Source organism: Hyalella azteca, unplaced genomic scaffold (genome assembly GCF_000764305.2).
Source record: "Hyalella azteca isolate HAZT.00-mixed unplaced genomic scaffold, Hazt_2.0.2 contig11426, whole genome shotgun sequence".
In the NCBI taxonomy this organism is placed as follows: domain Eukaryota; kingdom Metazoa; phylum Arthropoda; class Malacostraca; order Amphipoda; family Hyalellidae; genus Hyalella; species Hyalella azteca.
Window position 1 is genome coordinate 56,485 of NW_025941425.1, and position 17,670 is coordinate 74,154.

Sequence of the window (17,670 nt, forward strand, 5' to 3'; positions counted from 1 at the left end):
TTCAATATATATCAATAAACTAGTAATAGGCGGGACAAAAATTCCGATTTTCAGGCTTTTCATAGATTGAAAAAACAATGCAAAGACAATTTGAAAGACAATCCAAAAAAAAAAACAAATTGACCAGCAGAGATTTTTCGAGTCAGTACAATTAAAAAAATATAACTCAGTACTCACTGCAGTGAGTGACAGCGAGCGCATTTGCTCGTCGACGAAAACGTGAAGTCACGGACGGACAGACGGACATGACGAGCACTATAGTGCATTTTTTCCATAAATGAGAAAATGCGCTAAAAAGGCCCAAATCGTCAAATTTGGCCGCAAACAAGTCAACCGTACTCGTCTCAACGGACAGAAATCTTGCCATTCCTTGCAGGGCTGCCAACCTCTGCGCGACGCTTCCAGCAGCCACCTGAACTTAAAAAATTAAAGGTCGTTGCGGTAATTTTTCTTTTATTATTATTGTTATTGTAAGTTCATTATTTCTTTTATGAGATTTTTGCAGCGATTATTGTTATTGCAAGTTCAATATTTCTTTTATGAGATTATTGCTCCGATTTGCTGCATAATCATTTATTTACGGCAAATCGTTCCGACTTCTGATTCAAACAACGTTTTATATACAGCACAGTAGAAATTTTTTTGGGTTGTTGCGTAAACACATAAACAGTATTTTTATGGAAAAATTGCACTCAAACTGTGACTATTAGAAATTTTGACACTCTTCGGAAATTTAGTCATATACGTCTTCTATGGAAATGACTAACCTTATCGCGGCTGAAATTAAATTTTGTCAAGTTAAGCGAACGAAAATATACGCGATATATATAACGATATATATAAGCGAACGAATATATCGTTAAGCGAACGAAAATATAGTTGCAGTCTACAAACTCTAGACTGAATGTACCAAATTTTCACGAATATTTGTCTTATGGCTCTAAACTAAGGTAAATTTATTAATCCTTTGACTATCATAATCACCGTAAGTGAATTTAAATGACCCAGGAGTGTCAGAACCGGATTAAACTTGGGAGATTTTCGAACAAAGCCACTTCTTAACCTAAATCTCGGAGTCAAAACCTTTTTTGAGTTGACATATGTTACTTTGCAACAACATACCTTACTGCATTAACATAATATTTGGACTTTATGATAAAATATGTTTGTGCAAAAACTAACAAAAGAACATCAGATTATGACGTTATTCATCTTAAGAGGAGAGTATTACAAATTTTGTGAAGCTTCTCTACGTGAACAACGCGCGCGGAAAGAGATGATGCCATACGCAGAGCTGGGCAGAGCTACCTTGAAATGTAGCGGCGCTACCGCTACCGTTACACCCACTAGATTGTAACGGGCGCTACCGCTACCGCTACAGTAAAATGTAGCGCGCTACATTAGCCGCTACAATGGCCAAAATTATTGGAAATCTCTAAATATTTATTGTTCTGTTATTGGGATTTACTCATAAACATTTAATGATAATAAAACATTTTTAAAACATATCAATGCAACTTTATTGCAATTAACCTAACCGAACTAGTACGGGTTAGATGCAGTAAATAAAAGCTACAGTTATTTTTATGTTTTACCTTCCCTACATGGATGTCTACTTTAATCTACCAATCTCAAAAATTATCTACATATACATATAAAAAACATAACTCAATAATCAGTGCAGTGAGTGACAGAGAGCGCATTTTCTCGTCGACGAAAAGGTGAAGTCAAGGACGGACAGACGGACGGACGGACGGACATGGCGAGCACAATAGTGCATTTTTTTCCATAAATGAGAAAATGCTCTAAAAATCGGTCTTTTATTTTTATATATATGCGGATTATTTTTGGGATTGGTAGATTAAAGTAGACATCCATATGTAGGGAAGGTGAAACATAAAAATAACTGTAAGCAAACTGAAACATGAAAAAATATCTGTAAGTGGTAACTGGTAATAACTTAACAAGCAACAACTAACATGTTGACACAGGCTAGTAACAGGCTGAGGTTGACAACATTACACCGAAATCTTTCGTACAGTTTTATTCTGTAATTTATATTATATATGTATCATGCTGGTTTTTAAATAATATTCAATACTATTAAGTAAAATCTAAAGGCTTTATCTATACATGTAGCGGTAGCGCTGTAGCGGCAAAACCTCGTATTGCTACTTAAATATGTAGCGGGCGCTACCGTTACCGCTACAATTGCTTAAATGTAGCACCGCTACCGCTACATTGCCTTAAATGCAGCGCCGCTACCGCTACCGCTACATGTAGCGCGCTACTGCCCACCTCTGGCCATACGACTGAAAAGTTATATAGAAATGTTATTTATTTCAATGTTGAAAAATTCTTGTACATAATTATTTCAGCAATTTTGCAATTTTTCAAAAGATCATTACGTGACGTCCCTTTTTAGCACATTTTCTCATTTATGGAAAAAATTAAGACGCTATTGTGCTCGTCATGTCCGTCCGTCTGTCCGTCTGTCTGTCCGTCCGTCTGTTCATCTGTCTGTCCGTCCGTCCGTCTGTCCGTGACCACGTTTTCGTCGACGAGAAAATGCGCTCTCTGTCGCTCACTGCAGTGAGTACTGAGTTATATTTTTTCTGTTAATTTTCCGTTAATAATTTGTGCAAGGCCATCCGATGCTCATGTAGCTAAGGCAAATAAGGCCTGCAGTGTGACTATCGTATTTATCTGTGGGACGATAAGGAGAAGAGCCATACATCGCAAGCAGATAAAGTATCACATTGTACAACGTTAATAAGAACTCGTGTATCACTACGGTGCATGATTTCATCCTTTATTATTTTCTTTGTAAATAAAAAGAAAAAAAACGAAGTCATTTACCTTCAAGGTTGATAAACTCGCTGATAAACAACTTTCTATAGCAATCAAACAATTTCGCAGTCATCATGTGGTTATTAAACCTTACAAATCGTAATTAAGATCAATATTATTCGGTTTTTAGTGACGATCGGCGAGTTAAGTGCAGTATTAGCTAAGTTAGTGTTAGATAGCAGAATTTACTTGTTTATACACGTGCGATTGATGACCAGAGAATTCGTTTATAGCGCATTTTCTCATTTATGACAAAAAATGCACTATTGTGCTCGCCATGTCCGTCTGACCGTCCGTCCGTCCGTCCGTCTGCCCGTCCGTCTGTCCGTCCGTGACTTCATGTTTTCGTCGACGAGAAAATGCGCTCTCTGTCACTCACTGCAGTGAGTATTGAGTAATATTTTTTTATATTATCAGGGAGTGGAACAATTATTCAGATGACGGTAGATTAAAAGGCAAGTTTCAGGAAGTAGTTTTTGTTTTTTAACGACGTTTCGAACGCAACAAACATTAATTTTCAAGTAAGAAGTATCAAATATTGAAATTTTGGTCAAAATAAGTACATAATATATGTAAATAGAATACAACATTAAAATTTTGGATCACAAATTACCATGAATATTCTTTCAGAGTTCAGACAAATCCGGTAGTCAGAAAAGTATTAGCTATAAGTGGCGACTTATATGTCATTCGCGGTAGGACCCCGTGAAAATTTACAGACGCAGCAGCTTCTGATTGCCAGAAGCTGGGACGACTCTAAATTTTGTTAGGGTAACTGTGCTTTCTCAGGGCAGGGAGGGACATGGAGTCGCAAGCAGGACCAGCATTTAGGAAGGAATTGGGGCAACATATCGACCCAGCGAGCTGCTCTTTACCGCAGCTTGTTTGCTTCATAAATGATGCGTAGATTCCAAGCGCGGGCGAACGCAACGAGAGTCCACCACCACCGCCACCGCCACCACCACCGCCGCTCCTGCTTGGCACTAGTTGCCCTGGCATCGACCAGGACACTAACTTGCATGAGTTGCAGCTCTTCACGCTCCTTTTTACGGCTTTTAATTCATGTTAAATACTTCATAGCACGCGGTGTTACGCATATTCTTAACTATCCAGATAGGTGTTGAAGTTTAGTACGGATGTGGAATACGTTAGTTCCAGAGTGCACTGCCATACGAAAAGGGGATGATAACACAGAAATATGAGATGTAGAGCGAGGGCATCAGAGTGGGAGAACCGCTCGCTCATTCGCAGATGGAGCCAGTAGCGCCTGATCCAGTTGTGGCTATTACCATCTCTAATGAAGCTTTCAAGAGATAACCAGCCTAGTGTTAAATACAATTGCTACGCTTGAATCACAGTATATAGGTTCAATTTTTATAGAAATGGAAAGAAAAGGTATTGGAATGTTTCTTACTTAGGTGCCTCATCTGCTCATCGGTTTAAATGACGTAGATACAAGGTATTCTTTAGCAGTAGATGTGATGCGGGTGTTTGGGGATGGTTGGGTAGAGGAGGGGTGCAGGCAGAGAGTTGCCAGACTCGCCACATGGCACTTCATATCAATCTCAGTTACCCACTATACTTCCGCACATCGATGGTTTGCTGTTGTGACCTTTAATAGTTATTTTAATTATCAAACTTCACTGCCAAATTGCTGAAGCACGGTTAAAATGTTCTTTTTTGCCAGAATTATGGGAATCGGGTGAGAGGGAAAGCGATGACTGTGTAAATTTGAGGGTTTATTTATAGAATGAAGCTGTCTCTTAGATTAACCTCACTATTTCCTCTAAGATTTTGTTATAGCACATTCTAATTCAGTAGCTAAAAATTGAACAGAATATCTCAAATTCACTGTTCGTGTTAGTGATACATCAGAATGAGGAGCGTGCGCATTTTCTAGAGTACATGAGTGCGTTTGTGAGTTCGTGCATGTGTGCGTATGAGGAGAGAGAGCTGGAGAGGGGAAGAGGGACGTAATGTGAGGGGGGAGGGAGTATTTAGTGTTAGTGCCTGCCTTCAGGCAGTAGTGAGGAAGCACTGAGTGGGTGAGGAGGTTGCGCTGCGCTTGTGCGTGGTGTGTGTGTGCGTGCGCTTGCCGTCGTCCAGATTTGAAGAGAACATAAGCAGCTTCTGACGAAAAGAATTTTCTTCCTTCAAGAGATACAATTGTGCTCTATACGAACGGCTACAATGTTATACGAGTGGTGTACGCGACGTAGATAGATCGGTGTGTGCAATTAGTTTTAAGGTGTGTTAGTTATTATTTACGATTAATTTATATTGCAATACTATAAATATGCACAAGGAGTGGTAAGTAATCATGATTTATTATAATATATCTTAATTAAATCATATTGAGATTTGACTCAGTCTCAGTGTGTGCTCTTGTTTTCGCTGCAGCGCTTGACATCTGATATTAACATCTGAGTTAGTATTTCTTTAAAACTTCCTCAACCCTCACCTTGCTAACTCCAATCTTTTCCTGTTGAACTGATTCCTCCACTGCCCTTTTGTGAATTTCCTCTATAAGTTATCGGCTATAATGCATAAATGTTTTTTAAATATCATTAAAAGTATGTGTTAAAAGTGGCGCAGAAGTTGGTCAAAAGCTGCGTAGATAAAATGATCGTGTAGCGCTTGCTCTGACCTAACCATCACTCCGCCATCACAGGCGTGCGTCTCATGGACAGGAAGGATAGGTTCTGTGACGTCCTAACCACTCAACTGTGACTCTAGTGCGCGGTTATACGTTGTGTCTTAACACGTTATATGGGTTATACATTGTGTCATAACACGTTATATGGGTTATACATTGTGTCTCAACACGTTATGGGTTCAGATTGTGTCAGACATAACACGTTATGGGTTCAGATTGTGTCATGACACGTTATGGGTTCAGATTGTGTCAGGCATAACACGTTATGGGTTCAGATTGTGTCAGGCATAACACGTTATGGGTTCAGATTGTGTCAGGCATAACACGTTACGGGTTTAAAATATTTTTCAAGAAAATAAAGAAAATGTTGTATCACTTCAGTTTTAAGGTTGTAATAACTTTCCGGAATGCCATTGTTTCGGACCTGGACAAGTATATCAGTCCTACTTTCGTTTCTAATGGTCGTTTTACCTGTAAATTTTTCTACGAGTTACGAGTGTTGAACAACGAGTTACGAGTGTTGAAATATTACCTGCAATCGATATATTACGATATAATATGATTATTATCGGTCTATTTTGTATTATTTTATTTTTACACGTAAAAACATTTTATATAATGGAAAACCGCACATAATTGGTAGTACGGAACTAATCTTGAACACATTATTATTATTTGAATGGATTTTAACCAGTGGGCGTAATGTGAACCGCTCACTTAACCGTATTGTGAACCGTTCACTTAACCGTATTGTGAACCGTTCACTTAACCGTATTGTGAACCGTTCACTTAACCGTATTGTGAACCGTTCACTTAACCGTATTGTGAACCGTTCACTTAACCGTATTGTGAACCGTTCACTTACCCGTATTGCTAACCGTTCATTTAACCGTATTCTGAACCGTTTTCTGAACCATATTGTTTATCGTTCTCTTAACTTTATTTTGAACCGTTCTCTTAACCGTATTGTTAGCCGTTCACTTTACTGTGCTCCGAAGTCGTTCGATCGCGTTACCGTATTTTCAATATGGTTTCTAAATGATTGAATCATCAACCTGCACGCTGAAGTTGCCTTCAGCGACGGCAACCTGCACTCTGAAGTTGCCATCAGCGCAGGCAACCTGCACTCTGAAATTGCCATCATGCAGCGCAGGCAACCTGCACTCTGAAGTTGCCATCAGCGCAGGCAACCTGCACGCTGAAGTTGCCATCAGCAGCAGACCTGAAGGCAGCAGCAGGCAGTACAGCGATATTGAAGATAATGTATCTCGTTATGGCTGCATCAGGAAAATTCTCCATGAATTTAAAGGTTTAATGAAGTAATCTTATCTTAGCAAAGTAATCTTTAGTGAAGTAATATTAAGTGAAATAATCTTTAGTGAAGTAATGTTATCGAGTGTCACTGTTTGCGTTACTTACATTGTTAACTATACATAAAGTAAAAGAATTTATTGATTTTAGATTTGAAGCTATAATTAATTAATTTAGTAAAGTAATAAAACATCTCTTATTTAGACGGATATTTGATTCAATTTTAGACGGATATTTGATTCAATTTTAGACGGATATTTGATTCAATTTTAGACGGATATTTGACTCAATGTTAGACGGATATTTGACTCAATGTTAGACGGATATTTGATTCAATGTTCGACGGATATTTGATTCAATATCAGAAGTTTCACTTAATCAATAACTCTAATTTGTCGATTCACTTTTTTCATTAATTTCGTTGACCGAATTCGCCTGCTACTGCTCCCGCTCATCCAACGCAGGCGTCTCTTAACGTTTTTTAACGTTATTTTTACAACGCTACACGTAAACCGTTGCGTTAACGTTATAACGCTGCACGTATATATAATTCGTTTCGTCAACGTTATCATGTTATAACTCTACACGTAATTCGTTGCGTTAACGTTATAATGTTATAACGCTACACGTAATTCGTTGTGTTGACGTTATAATGTTATAACGCTACACGTAATTCGTTGCGTTAACGTTATAACGCAACACGTAATTCGTTGCGTTGACGTTATAACGCTACACGCAATTCGTTGCCTTAGCGTTATAACGCTACACGCAATTCGTTGCGTTAACGTTATAACGCAACACGTAATTCGTTGCGTTGCTGTTAGAACGCTACACGCAATTCGTTGCCTTAGCGTTATAACGCTACACGTAATTCGTTGCGTTAACGTTATAACGCTACAACGTTATAACTCTACCAGAAATGCGCTGGAGGTTACAACGCTACACGTAATTCGTTGCGTTGACGTTATAACGCTACACATAATCCCTTGCCTTAACGCTATAACGTTATAAAGTTATAACGCTACCAGGAATGCGCTGTAGGTTATCGAGTTCAGGAAGATTTTGATACGCTCAGGGTCGCGCGGTCTGGATAAACATTCCATTTTTAGCGTTGCTGGAGTGGTTATCGTGAATCTTATCGATGTTTTCGATTCTGTTATCTGCTTTACTGTCTTTTTTATTGTTTATTGTTGATGTTGACTCCCTGAACTCTATTTCCTCTCTAGTCACGCTGAACGCAGCACGCCAGTCACGCTGAACGCAGCACGCTAGTCACGCTGCACGCAGCATGCTAGTCACGCTGAACGCAGCACGCTAGTCACGGTGAACGCAGCAGTCACGCTGAACGCAACACGCTAGTCACGCTGCACGCAGCATGCTAGTCACGCTGAACGCAGCACGCTAGTCACGCTGAACGCAGCACGCTAGTCACGCTGAACGCAGCACGCCAGTCACGCTGCACGCAGCAGTCACGCTGAACGCAGCATGCTAGTCACGCTGCACGCTAAGCATGACGGTAGGGAATACCAGCGTTGCTGCCCACGTCCTCTGCGTTATCTTGTGGCGACGGCAGGACTTCTAGGATATTTTCCAACATTCCACAAATAAATTTAACTTCAAAAAAGCTTTTGAAATTTCAGGTTGTAAGTAAAAAGAACACTCGATCGCTTAACTTTTCAAATTTTGATTTGAAAATTCAGGATATAAGGATTAAGATCGCTTTATTGCTTAACTTTAAAAAGGATTTTGAAATTTCAGGCTAAAAGTATTAAGATCGCTTGATTGTTTACCATTAAAAAAGTTGTTGAAAATTCAGGATATAGGTATTAAGATCACTAGTTTGCTTAAATGGCAATTTATCAAATATTCGAAAGTAAATAAGTAAGAAAGACAGTTGAGGATTTGACGTTCTTTCGTACATTTTTGATGTTGCGTTTATTTCATGTATAATTAACTATTGCGCTTATATTATTAATCATTAGATCTTTACATCATCCATCTCGCTGTCTTCTTAAAAATGTAATGAAGTACAAATAATTGGATGTTTTCACTGCCAATTAGAATGTAATAAAGCAGTAATAATTGGATTGTTTCACTGCCAATTAGGCAAAAATTCAGCAGCTAAGGAAAATTGCTTAGAAAATTCATCTTATTTACATTAGGAAGCTCCACTCCCATGTGCTTATGATACGAGTATCTTGCAATTGTTGAATAGTTGCAAACGAAGTCATTTCTTCAACGACGTACATAGTTTTTATCGCTCTAAATATTTAATCGATATTTTTTTCTCGTTTTTTTTATTAATTGTCAAAGTAGGTTGGAATTTATCCCTATTAAAATTATTCTAAGAATTGCTTATACCTGCTTTCTTAAAGGACGAGATGATGATGGAGCTGTCTCCGAAGAAATGTAAATTAAACATTGTACTTCTTGTTGACATTTTCTTTGACTTTACATTCGTCAGAATCAACAAACATAAGATTCGTTGGAATCAACAACCGTAAAATTCGTTAGAATCAACAAACATAAGATTCGTTGGAATCAACAACCGTAAAATTCGTTAGAATCAACAAGCGTCAGATTCATTAGAATCAACAAGCATACAATTCGTTAGAATCAACAAGCATAAAATTCGTTAGAATCAACAAGCGTCAGATTCGTTAGAAACAACAAGCGTAAAATTCGTTAGATTCAACAAGCGTCATATTATTCGTTGGGATCAACAAGCGTCAGATTCGTAAGATTCAACAACCGTAAGATTTGTCAACTGCAACAAGCGTAAGATTCATCAGATTCTACAGTTGAACCTTTCAATTAAGGGTTACGCATGCTATGCACGATAAATGCGCATTTTCTAGATTAACGTAACTCACATCGTATTAATTTCGAGTATTGCTGTCTAAATTAGTACCTATGATTTAGAAGAACAATTTATGAAAATATTCAAATTTAGGACGAACTTGCTTTTCAAACGCTTTTAAAACGTTCTGAAAAACCTGCAATGCCTGAGTTGATCCTACTCATTGAAGCCTGTGTTGATACACAAGTTGTATTGTATTCAAACACACAGCAATATACATACGTAGTAAAAGTGTTCCATCAAAAGCTCGCGTGTGTGCAGTACATACAGGTGTATATTCCTGTATTGTATTTGAAATTTCAGAGATGACGACTAACACAAAACACAATTTCCGTGTTGGCTTCTTCTGGTGTAGAACGCTTGCCTATTTTCAAGTCAATTAAAAAAAACGATACATACTGTTGGCTTTTCATGAAAAAGTTTTGTTTGTGCTATGAAAATAAACTTCTTTATCGATCTCAAATATTTAATGGGACCCTATATGTCATTCTGTACTTTGATATAGCACGTCTGTACACGCACCTGTAGTAACACTTGTAGAACTACTTTAACTTCTTCACCTGTACTTCACGATGTATTCTAACCATATGGATTAAAAGGAAGATCTTTCTTCGATTGTACGGTGATATCAAATTCTACAAGCCCTCGAATTGTGTTTAAAATAAGTTTTTAGTTTTTGTGTCTCAAGTGGAGGTCGATATAAGAGGATAGCGTTAAAAAAATGTCTTAGCCAATTCATTTAATATGAAAATACCGCTTAATATCGTTTGAACTTAGCGAACTCATTTACCTTTTTTAAATTAATTGATGGTTCAATGCATGTATCGAGAAATGAATGGCATATTATTCACGTTAATGACCGTAAGTCTACTATTCATTTTTACGATCGATAGCAATTCATATGGCATCTTAAATTGGACAATGATCGAGTGTAGCATTTCATTGTAACTCATGTACATAGTATAAAATAATGCGAAGCAAAATGAAGATAAAACAAATAACCGCTTCGGTCTCATAGCCGAAATGTGCACAATGAGACTTCGCTGATGTCGTTTGCTGTCGAGCTGTCAAAAAAGTTTTCGATTTGTGACAGTGTTGGGCTGTTGTATGACTTGAAGTTGTGCCGTGTTGGTCTGTTGTATGACTTGAAGTTGTGCCGTGTTGGGCTGTTGTATGACTTGAAGTTGTGCCGTGTTGGGCTGTTGTATGACTTGAAGTTGTGTCGTGTTGGGCTGTTGTATGACTTGAAGTTGTGCCGTGTTTAACATTGCTCCTTGACTCATTACTTACATAGCTTCACATTAATTGAAGACAAGCTTGTCCCGCTTCATTTATTATGTGACTAAAATTTTTGGCTGTTTAGAGATTTGAGACTTTTTTGGTGTTTTTGCCGCTATGTATCTTGTTTCATGACTTGCGATTTAATTTCACTTTGACGACTGCTGCTCGGGCCGTGAGGTTTATTTACCTGCAACTTATGAATGATTTATTTTATATATCTCATGACTTTTCATGCTGTTCTCTATGACTTAATGCCATGACTAACACCGGCTGCGCTCCACGGACTGGCACTGCGTGGCACAGTGCCAGGGCCGCTGGTCTTGGCAGCTTCACTTCACCACCACAGTACCTAGACAAGGGAAGTAGTCTCCCCTCCACAATATTCCTACTTTTACAAGGAATTTAAAAGCAAAAAAAAAAAAACACCAAGCAAATTCACCATATCGATCACAATATTCGTAATTTCACAAGGAATTTAAAAGCAAAGAAAACACCAAGCAAATTCACCATATCGATATGGAAAACATTTCGGAGTCTAGCTCCATCATCAGTTCGAAAAACTAAAAATGAATAAAATCATATTATTATATCAAAATTTTAAGACAGACATAAAACCTAAACAAGACCTAACATTATATTGAAAAAAAAACGGGACTAGATTGGAAGAAATTAGTCCTAAAATTCTATTGTTTTAATGAATGCGCTTACGTGATAGGTTAAATGACAGGTTGATAGCTGCCAATGTCGTAAGTTGTCATATGATCGTTACCATACGGCAATCATCCCATAATGTCGTAAGTTATGCAATGATGGCAACCAATGTTGTAAATTATGTAACGCTCCCAAGCAACGACGTGAACTGTAAATCCATCGCAATCAATTTATATCTTGAATCATGCAAGATCGCTGCAAATGCGAGTTTTAAAACATTAGAACTATTGTCGTAACTTGTACAACAATCGCAATCAATCAATCGTAAGTTGTACAACGATTGTAACCACTGTCGTGCCATAAGAGTAAACCGCTATACTGTACAACGTCGGCTTTTTGAAGAGGTTTAGTTAATTAAGTTTCTATTGCACAACGTCGGCTTTTTGAAGAGGTTTAGTAAATTGAGTTTGTAAACAAACTAACGACTCCGATCGTACGTCTGGACCGCGGCTAAAATGCTGAGTCACGCTTCCGTCGCGCCACGCTATGCGCATCTTACGTAACCACTCACTTTTTTACTCAATTGTGTTATTATTTATTCATTTATTATTATTATTATTGTTGTTGTTATTATTATTATTATTTCATTATAGCGTCGTCAGGATGGATATACTTATTTTCTCTCAATGTACGCTGCAATTGTATGCTGGGTATTATATACATGATTCCTGAATGCATGTAGTATGTTGAATGTGTGCTGACAATGCATGCATGATTAATGTATACGGTACTGCGAATGCATGCAAGATGAAATGCCAATGCAATATAACTTCATTTTCGTCATGTTGACCTCGTGGCCAGAGCAGCACAACCTCATGTTCGTCATGTTGCTCTCGTGGCCAACATAACGTAAACTCATGTTCGTCATGTTGCTCTCGTGCCTACATGACATAACCTCATGTTCATCATGATTCCCTCGTGCCTACATAACATAACCTCATGTTCGTCATGTTGCCCTCGTGGGCGACATAACATAACCTCATGTTCGTCATGTTGACCGCGTATTTGGACGCGTAAAACAGATCGCATTTCATGTTCGCGCTGCAACTTACCCCTAGAACGTTTCTCTAGAAACCGCAATTTATGTCACTTGTAGAGGGAAGTTACTTCTTTAATTTCATGTTATAATTGGCATTCAGTGCTGCAGGTGATTACAGTTCAGAGTACTATTTTTGGTGCCGGGAGTTGCTGGTTTGAAACCCCAGGAAGCTGTACGAATTTTGCGATGTCTGGAATCGGCCACAGACTAGAGGCCGTACTTTCAAAACTTGATTAAGTACACGTAGCGGCCTAAGTACACGTAGCGGCCCAAGTACACGTAGCGGCCTAAGTACACGTAGCGGCCTAAGTACACGTAGCGGCCTAAGTACACGTAGCGGCCCAAGTACACGTAGCGGCCTAAGTACACGTAGCGGCCCAAGTACACGTAGCGGCCTAAGTACACGTAGCGGAGCGGCCCAAGTACACGTAGCGGCCGAAGTACACGTAGCGGCCTAAGTACACGTAGCGGCCTAAGTCACGTAGCGGCCCAAGTACACGTAGCGGCCTAAGTACACGTAGCGGCCTAAGTACACGTAGCGGCCTAAGTCACGTAGCGGCCCAAGTACACGTAGCGGCCTAAGTCACGTAGCGGCCCAAGTACACGTAGCGGCCCAAGTACACGTAGCGGCCGAACTACACGTAGCGGCCTAAGTTCACGTAGCGGCCTAAGTACACGTAGCGGCCGAACTACACGTAGCGGCCGAACTTTCAAAATTATTATTAAAAATGAAAATTATTTCTGTATTTTGAATTTTTATTATTTTTTATATTAATAAATATATTAGCTATAGACCCAATATATACATATATAGCTATAGACCATGTCCAGGAGGGTCTGCGATGATGCAAGGCCTCTAATTGGTCTGATTATACAGCGTAAGACCGCGCACCTGTGCTAGTTGTGTGACACCTGTGTGAGAACTGAACCATTTGTATAGATTATTTATGTGTAGTACGTGCGTAAGGCATGAGCTCTTGTGTAGTACCTGTATAAAATGTAAACTCTTCTTGTATAGTATATCACCTGCACGAATAGTGAACCTATTTTTTTTATTATCCATGTGAATTTGGAACTATTCCTGTGTAGTACCTGTATGGATTGTGAATTATTATTGTATATCACCTGTATAGCATCAAACCCTTGTGTAGTACCTGTATAAGTAGAAAACCCTTCTTGTATAGCATCTGTATTAGCCATTACACCCTTGTGTATAGTGCCTGTATAAGTTTTAAACCCTTCTTGTATAGCATCTGTATAAGCCATTACACCCTTGTGTAGTGCCTGTATAAGTTTTAAACTTTTCTTGTATATGATCTGTATAAGTCATCAAACCCATGTGTATAACCTGTATGTCATCAACCCTCCTGTATTTCCTGTATAGATCTCTGGTCGTGACGCAGTATAAGGCTATACAAGCGCCCTGTGTTATTAGTTGGAAAATAATCAGACGTGATTATTTTTAACCAATTATTATTATTAATGAAATTTAGAGCAGCGATGCAGGCCTGAAACTTCAGCATCAGCATCATATGTTATTGTGCCTCATGCCACATCAGCCGCGCCACATGCCACATCAGACATGCCACACGCCACATCAGACGCGCCACATGCCACATCAGACACGCCACACGCCACATGCCACATCAGACACGCCACACGCCACATGCCACATCAGACACGCCACACGCCACATGAGACACGCCACACGCCACCTCACACACACATCATCAGACACGCCACACGCCACATCACACGTGCCACATGCCACATCAGACACGCCACACGCCACACGCCACACCAGACACGCCACACGCCACATCAGACACGCCACATCAGACACGCCACATCAGACACGCCACACGCCACATCAGACACACATCATCAGACACGCCACACGCCACATCACACGTGCCACATGCCACATCAGACACGCCACACGCCACACGCCACACCAGACACGCCACACGCCACATCAGACACGCCACATCAGACACGCCACATCAGACACGCCACACGCCACATCAGACACACATCATCAGACACGCCACACGCCACATGAGACACGCCACACGCCACATGAGCCACGCTTATCAGTAGGCAGCGCTGGTATCTCGGCTATCAGCAGACGCGCGTGTGGGCCTCTCGTCGCCTCGCATGCAGCGCTCCATGTTGAGCTCGCGTTATGGATAATTAAATTAATTATATTCATAATTATATATTATAATTATAGGCATCTATGCTGAATGTGTCACTTATAATGCATCAGGCATCTATCCAGAACATTTCACTTAAAATAGTCTATACATCAGGCATCTAAGCTTAACATGTCACTATTATTTATCTTAACATCAATGCTGATGTTCAACTTCAACCATTAATGAGAAGTGCAAATAGCTTTTATTCACATTAATTTAAATGGCCCAGCTAACCATAATTCTGGTTAATGTCGAGTCTGTATAAGATGTCTGTAAAATTACACTGTGTTTATAATCAATGTATTAAGTTAACAAGTGGAATTATCGTATTCCTTTCTATGTGGCATTATGTTGAGGCATGTTATGTGCATGTTGGATCATGTTGGATCATGTTGTATCATGTTGGATCATGTTGTATCATGTTGTATCATGTTGTATCATGGACAACATGTAGGCGATATATCGCAACATCGTAACCATGGTTACCAACATGTTGGCTCAACGTGCTTGTTTAGCTTTCGCTTAAAATTCTACGGCTTCCGTACGCCATCATTCGTGTATGATTAACTAGAATGATTTAATAATTTTAATGTTCAATTTTACAATACTATACTCGACACAATAAATGTTACTCACGTTTCGAAGTGAGATATGAATTTGGTGTTTTGTGCGTTTTCTTTATATGCGAGCTATATTTGTATAGATAAAAGAATTGATTGCAGAAAAATAACGGCATCACTGAAACATAACTCGTGCACAGCACTGTAAAATAAAGGGCACTACCGTGTATATATAGAACTCTGCAGTACAGTGCAGTGCACTGTACAATAGAATACGCTGGGTGCAGTGCACTGTACAATAGAATACGCTGGGTGCAGTGCACTGTAAAATAGAATACGCTGGGTGCAGTGCACTGTACAATAGAATACGCTGGGTGCAGTGCACTGTACAATAGAATACGCTGGGTGCAGTGCACTGTACAATTGAATACGCTGGGTGCAGTGCACTGTACAATAGAATGCGCTGGGTGCAGTGCACTGTAAAATAGAATACGCTGGGTGCAGTGCACTGTACAATTGAATACGCTGGGTGCAGTGCACTGTAAAATANGCTACGTGTACTTGGGCCGCTACGTGTACTTGGGCCGCTACGTGTACTTGGGCCGCTACGTGTACTCAGGCCGCTACGTGTACTTGGGCCGCTACGTGTACTTGGGCCGCTACGTGTACTTAGACCGCTACGTGTATTTTAAGCTGTCAATGAATGTACCGTATGATAATAATTAAAGAGATTTATTGAACTGAACAACATTCTGCTCCCTATAGCCTCACGACGCTGGAATGTACAGGAAATGCCCCAGGTGTCGGGGAAGAAGGCAGCGCTGGAAGCCTGGGGAAGAGATGAGGCTGTGCACATGATATGGGCTGGCGGGGAGGCGTGGGGAGGTGTGGGGAGGCGTGGGGGAGGCGGATGTTGGGGTAGAGTTACAGGGGCTGGAGGTATAGAACCTTCCCCACGGTAAGGGGAGGTGTGGGTACAGATCAGTAGGTAAGTTGCTGAGCTTTGGGGATATTGGGTATATATAAGTATATATGAATATGATTATCATGTTTAAGTACGAAGATGATTATCTTATATGAGTATGAATATGATTATCATGTTTAAGTATGAAGATGATTATCATATATCTGTATTAAGATGAAGGAAGATGATTATTGCTTCATCAATTTAATTATTTTTTTTTCTCTTTTATCATTATTTGTTTATACAATATGAGACAATATGTACATTTAATTCAGTAATTTATTTGTATGATGAAGATATCCATCCTAATGTATCATGAAAGGAAAATGAAATTTAGTTCTTAAAGGGGGAGTGAATGTTGTGTGTGCGTGAATGCTGTGTGGGTGTGTGAAGGTGGCTTGTATAAGTTATATGTGTGGGCAGCGTGCGTGCGTATAGATGTGTCGTCTCTGTATACGCGCATGTTGTTCAGGCGTATATGTGTGACTTGTATGCGCTGCTGCTGTGTGACTGTGTGTCTGTGTGTAGTTGCTGTGTGGCTGATATGTGGCTGTGTGTAGATGCTGTGTATGGCTGCTATGTAGCTGTGTATGGCTGCTATGTGGCTGTGTGAAGTGGCTGTGTATGGCTGCTATGTGGCTGTGTGAAGTGGCTGTGTATGGCTGCTATGTGGCTGTGTGAAGTGGCTGTGTATGGCTGCCCTGTGGCTGTGTGAAGTGGCTGTGTATGGCTGCCATGTGGCTGTGTGAAGTGGCTGTGCATGGCTGCCATGTGGCTGTGTATGGCTGCCATGTGGCTGTGTGAAGTGGCTGTGTATGGCTGCCCTGTGGCTGTGTGAAGTGGCTGTGTATGGCTGCTATGTGGCTGTGTATGGCTGCTATGTGGCTGTGTGTCCGACCGTGTGTGGCTGTGTATGGCTACCGTGTATTGTTGTGTGGATGTGTGTGGTTAATGTACTTAGCTGCTGTGGCGGTATGAGGCTGCTGTGTATAGCTGTGTGGCTGCTGTGTATGTGTGGCTGCTGTGTATGACTGTGTAGTTGTGTGTGCCCTGAGTTGTCTGTGAAGGAATGCGCCGGGCGGAAGCACCGAGGAGAGGGGAAGAGAGGGGGGGAGGTGTGGGGAGGAGGGGAGGGGAAGGGTTGAGGGAGCCGCCGACGAGGGGAGATGCTGGCGAGGGAAGAAGATGAGGGAAGATTGTAAGAGGGAAGGGGATAAGATACCTGGGGAAGTGCAGGGTA

General features: G+C 40.2%; 2 protein-coding genes across 2 annotated transcripts in view; both read left to right on the forward strand.

Moving 5' to 3' along the window:
• The first annotated feature begins 4,887 nt into the window (after positions 1 to 4,887).
• LOC108677348 overlaps positions 4,888 to 17,670 on the forward strand; it is an 86,015-nt gene continuing 73,232 nt past the window's right edge. The window contains exon 1 of the mRNA XM_047882827.1: positions 4,888 to 5,077. The gene's annotated coding sequence lies outside the window, so the exon portion shown is untranslated. The remainder of the gene's footprint in view (positions 5,078 to 17,670) is intronic.
• On the forward strand, positions 14,291 to 14,770 carry LOC108677347 (uncharacterized histidine-rich protein DDB_G0274557-like). Its single transcript, XM_018165564.1, has one exon. The coding sequence runs from the start codon at positions 14,291 to 14,293 to the stop codon at positions 14,768 to 14,770; it is 480 nt and encodes a 159-aa protein (XP_018021053.1).

What these genes read in the sequence shown, in the direction of transcription:
- LOC108677347 (XM_018165564.1), top strand. Translation starts at nt 14,291, where the DNA reads ATGCCACACGCCACATCAGACGCGCCACATGCCACATCAGACACGCCA.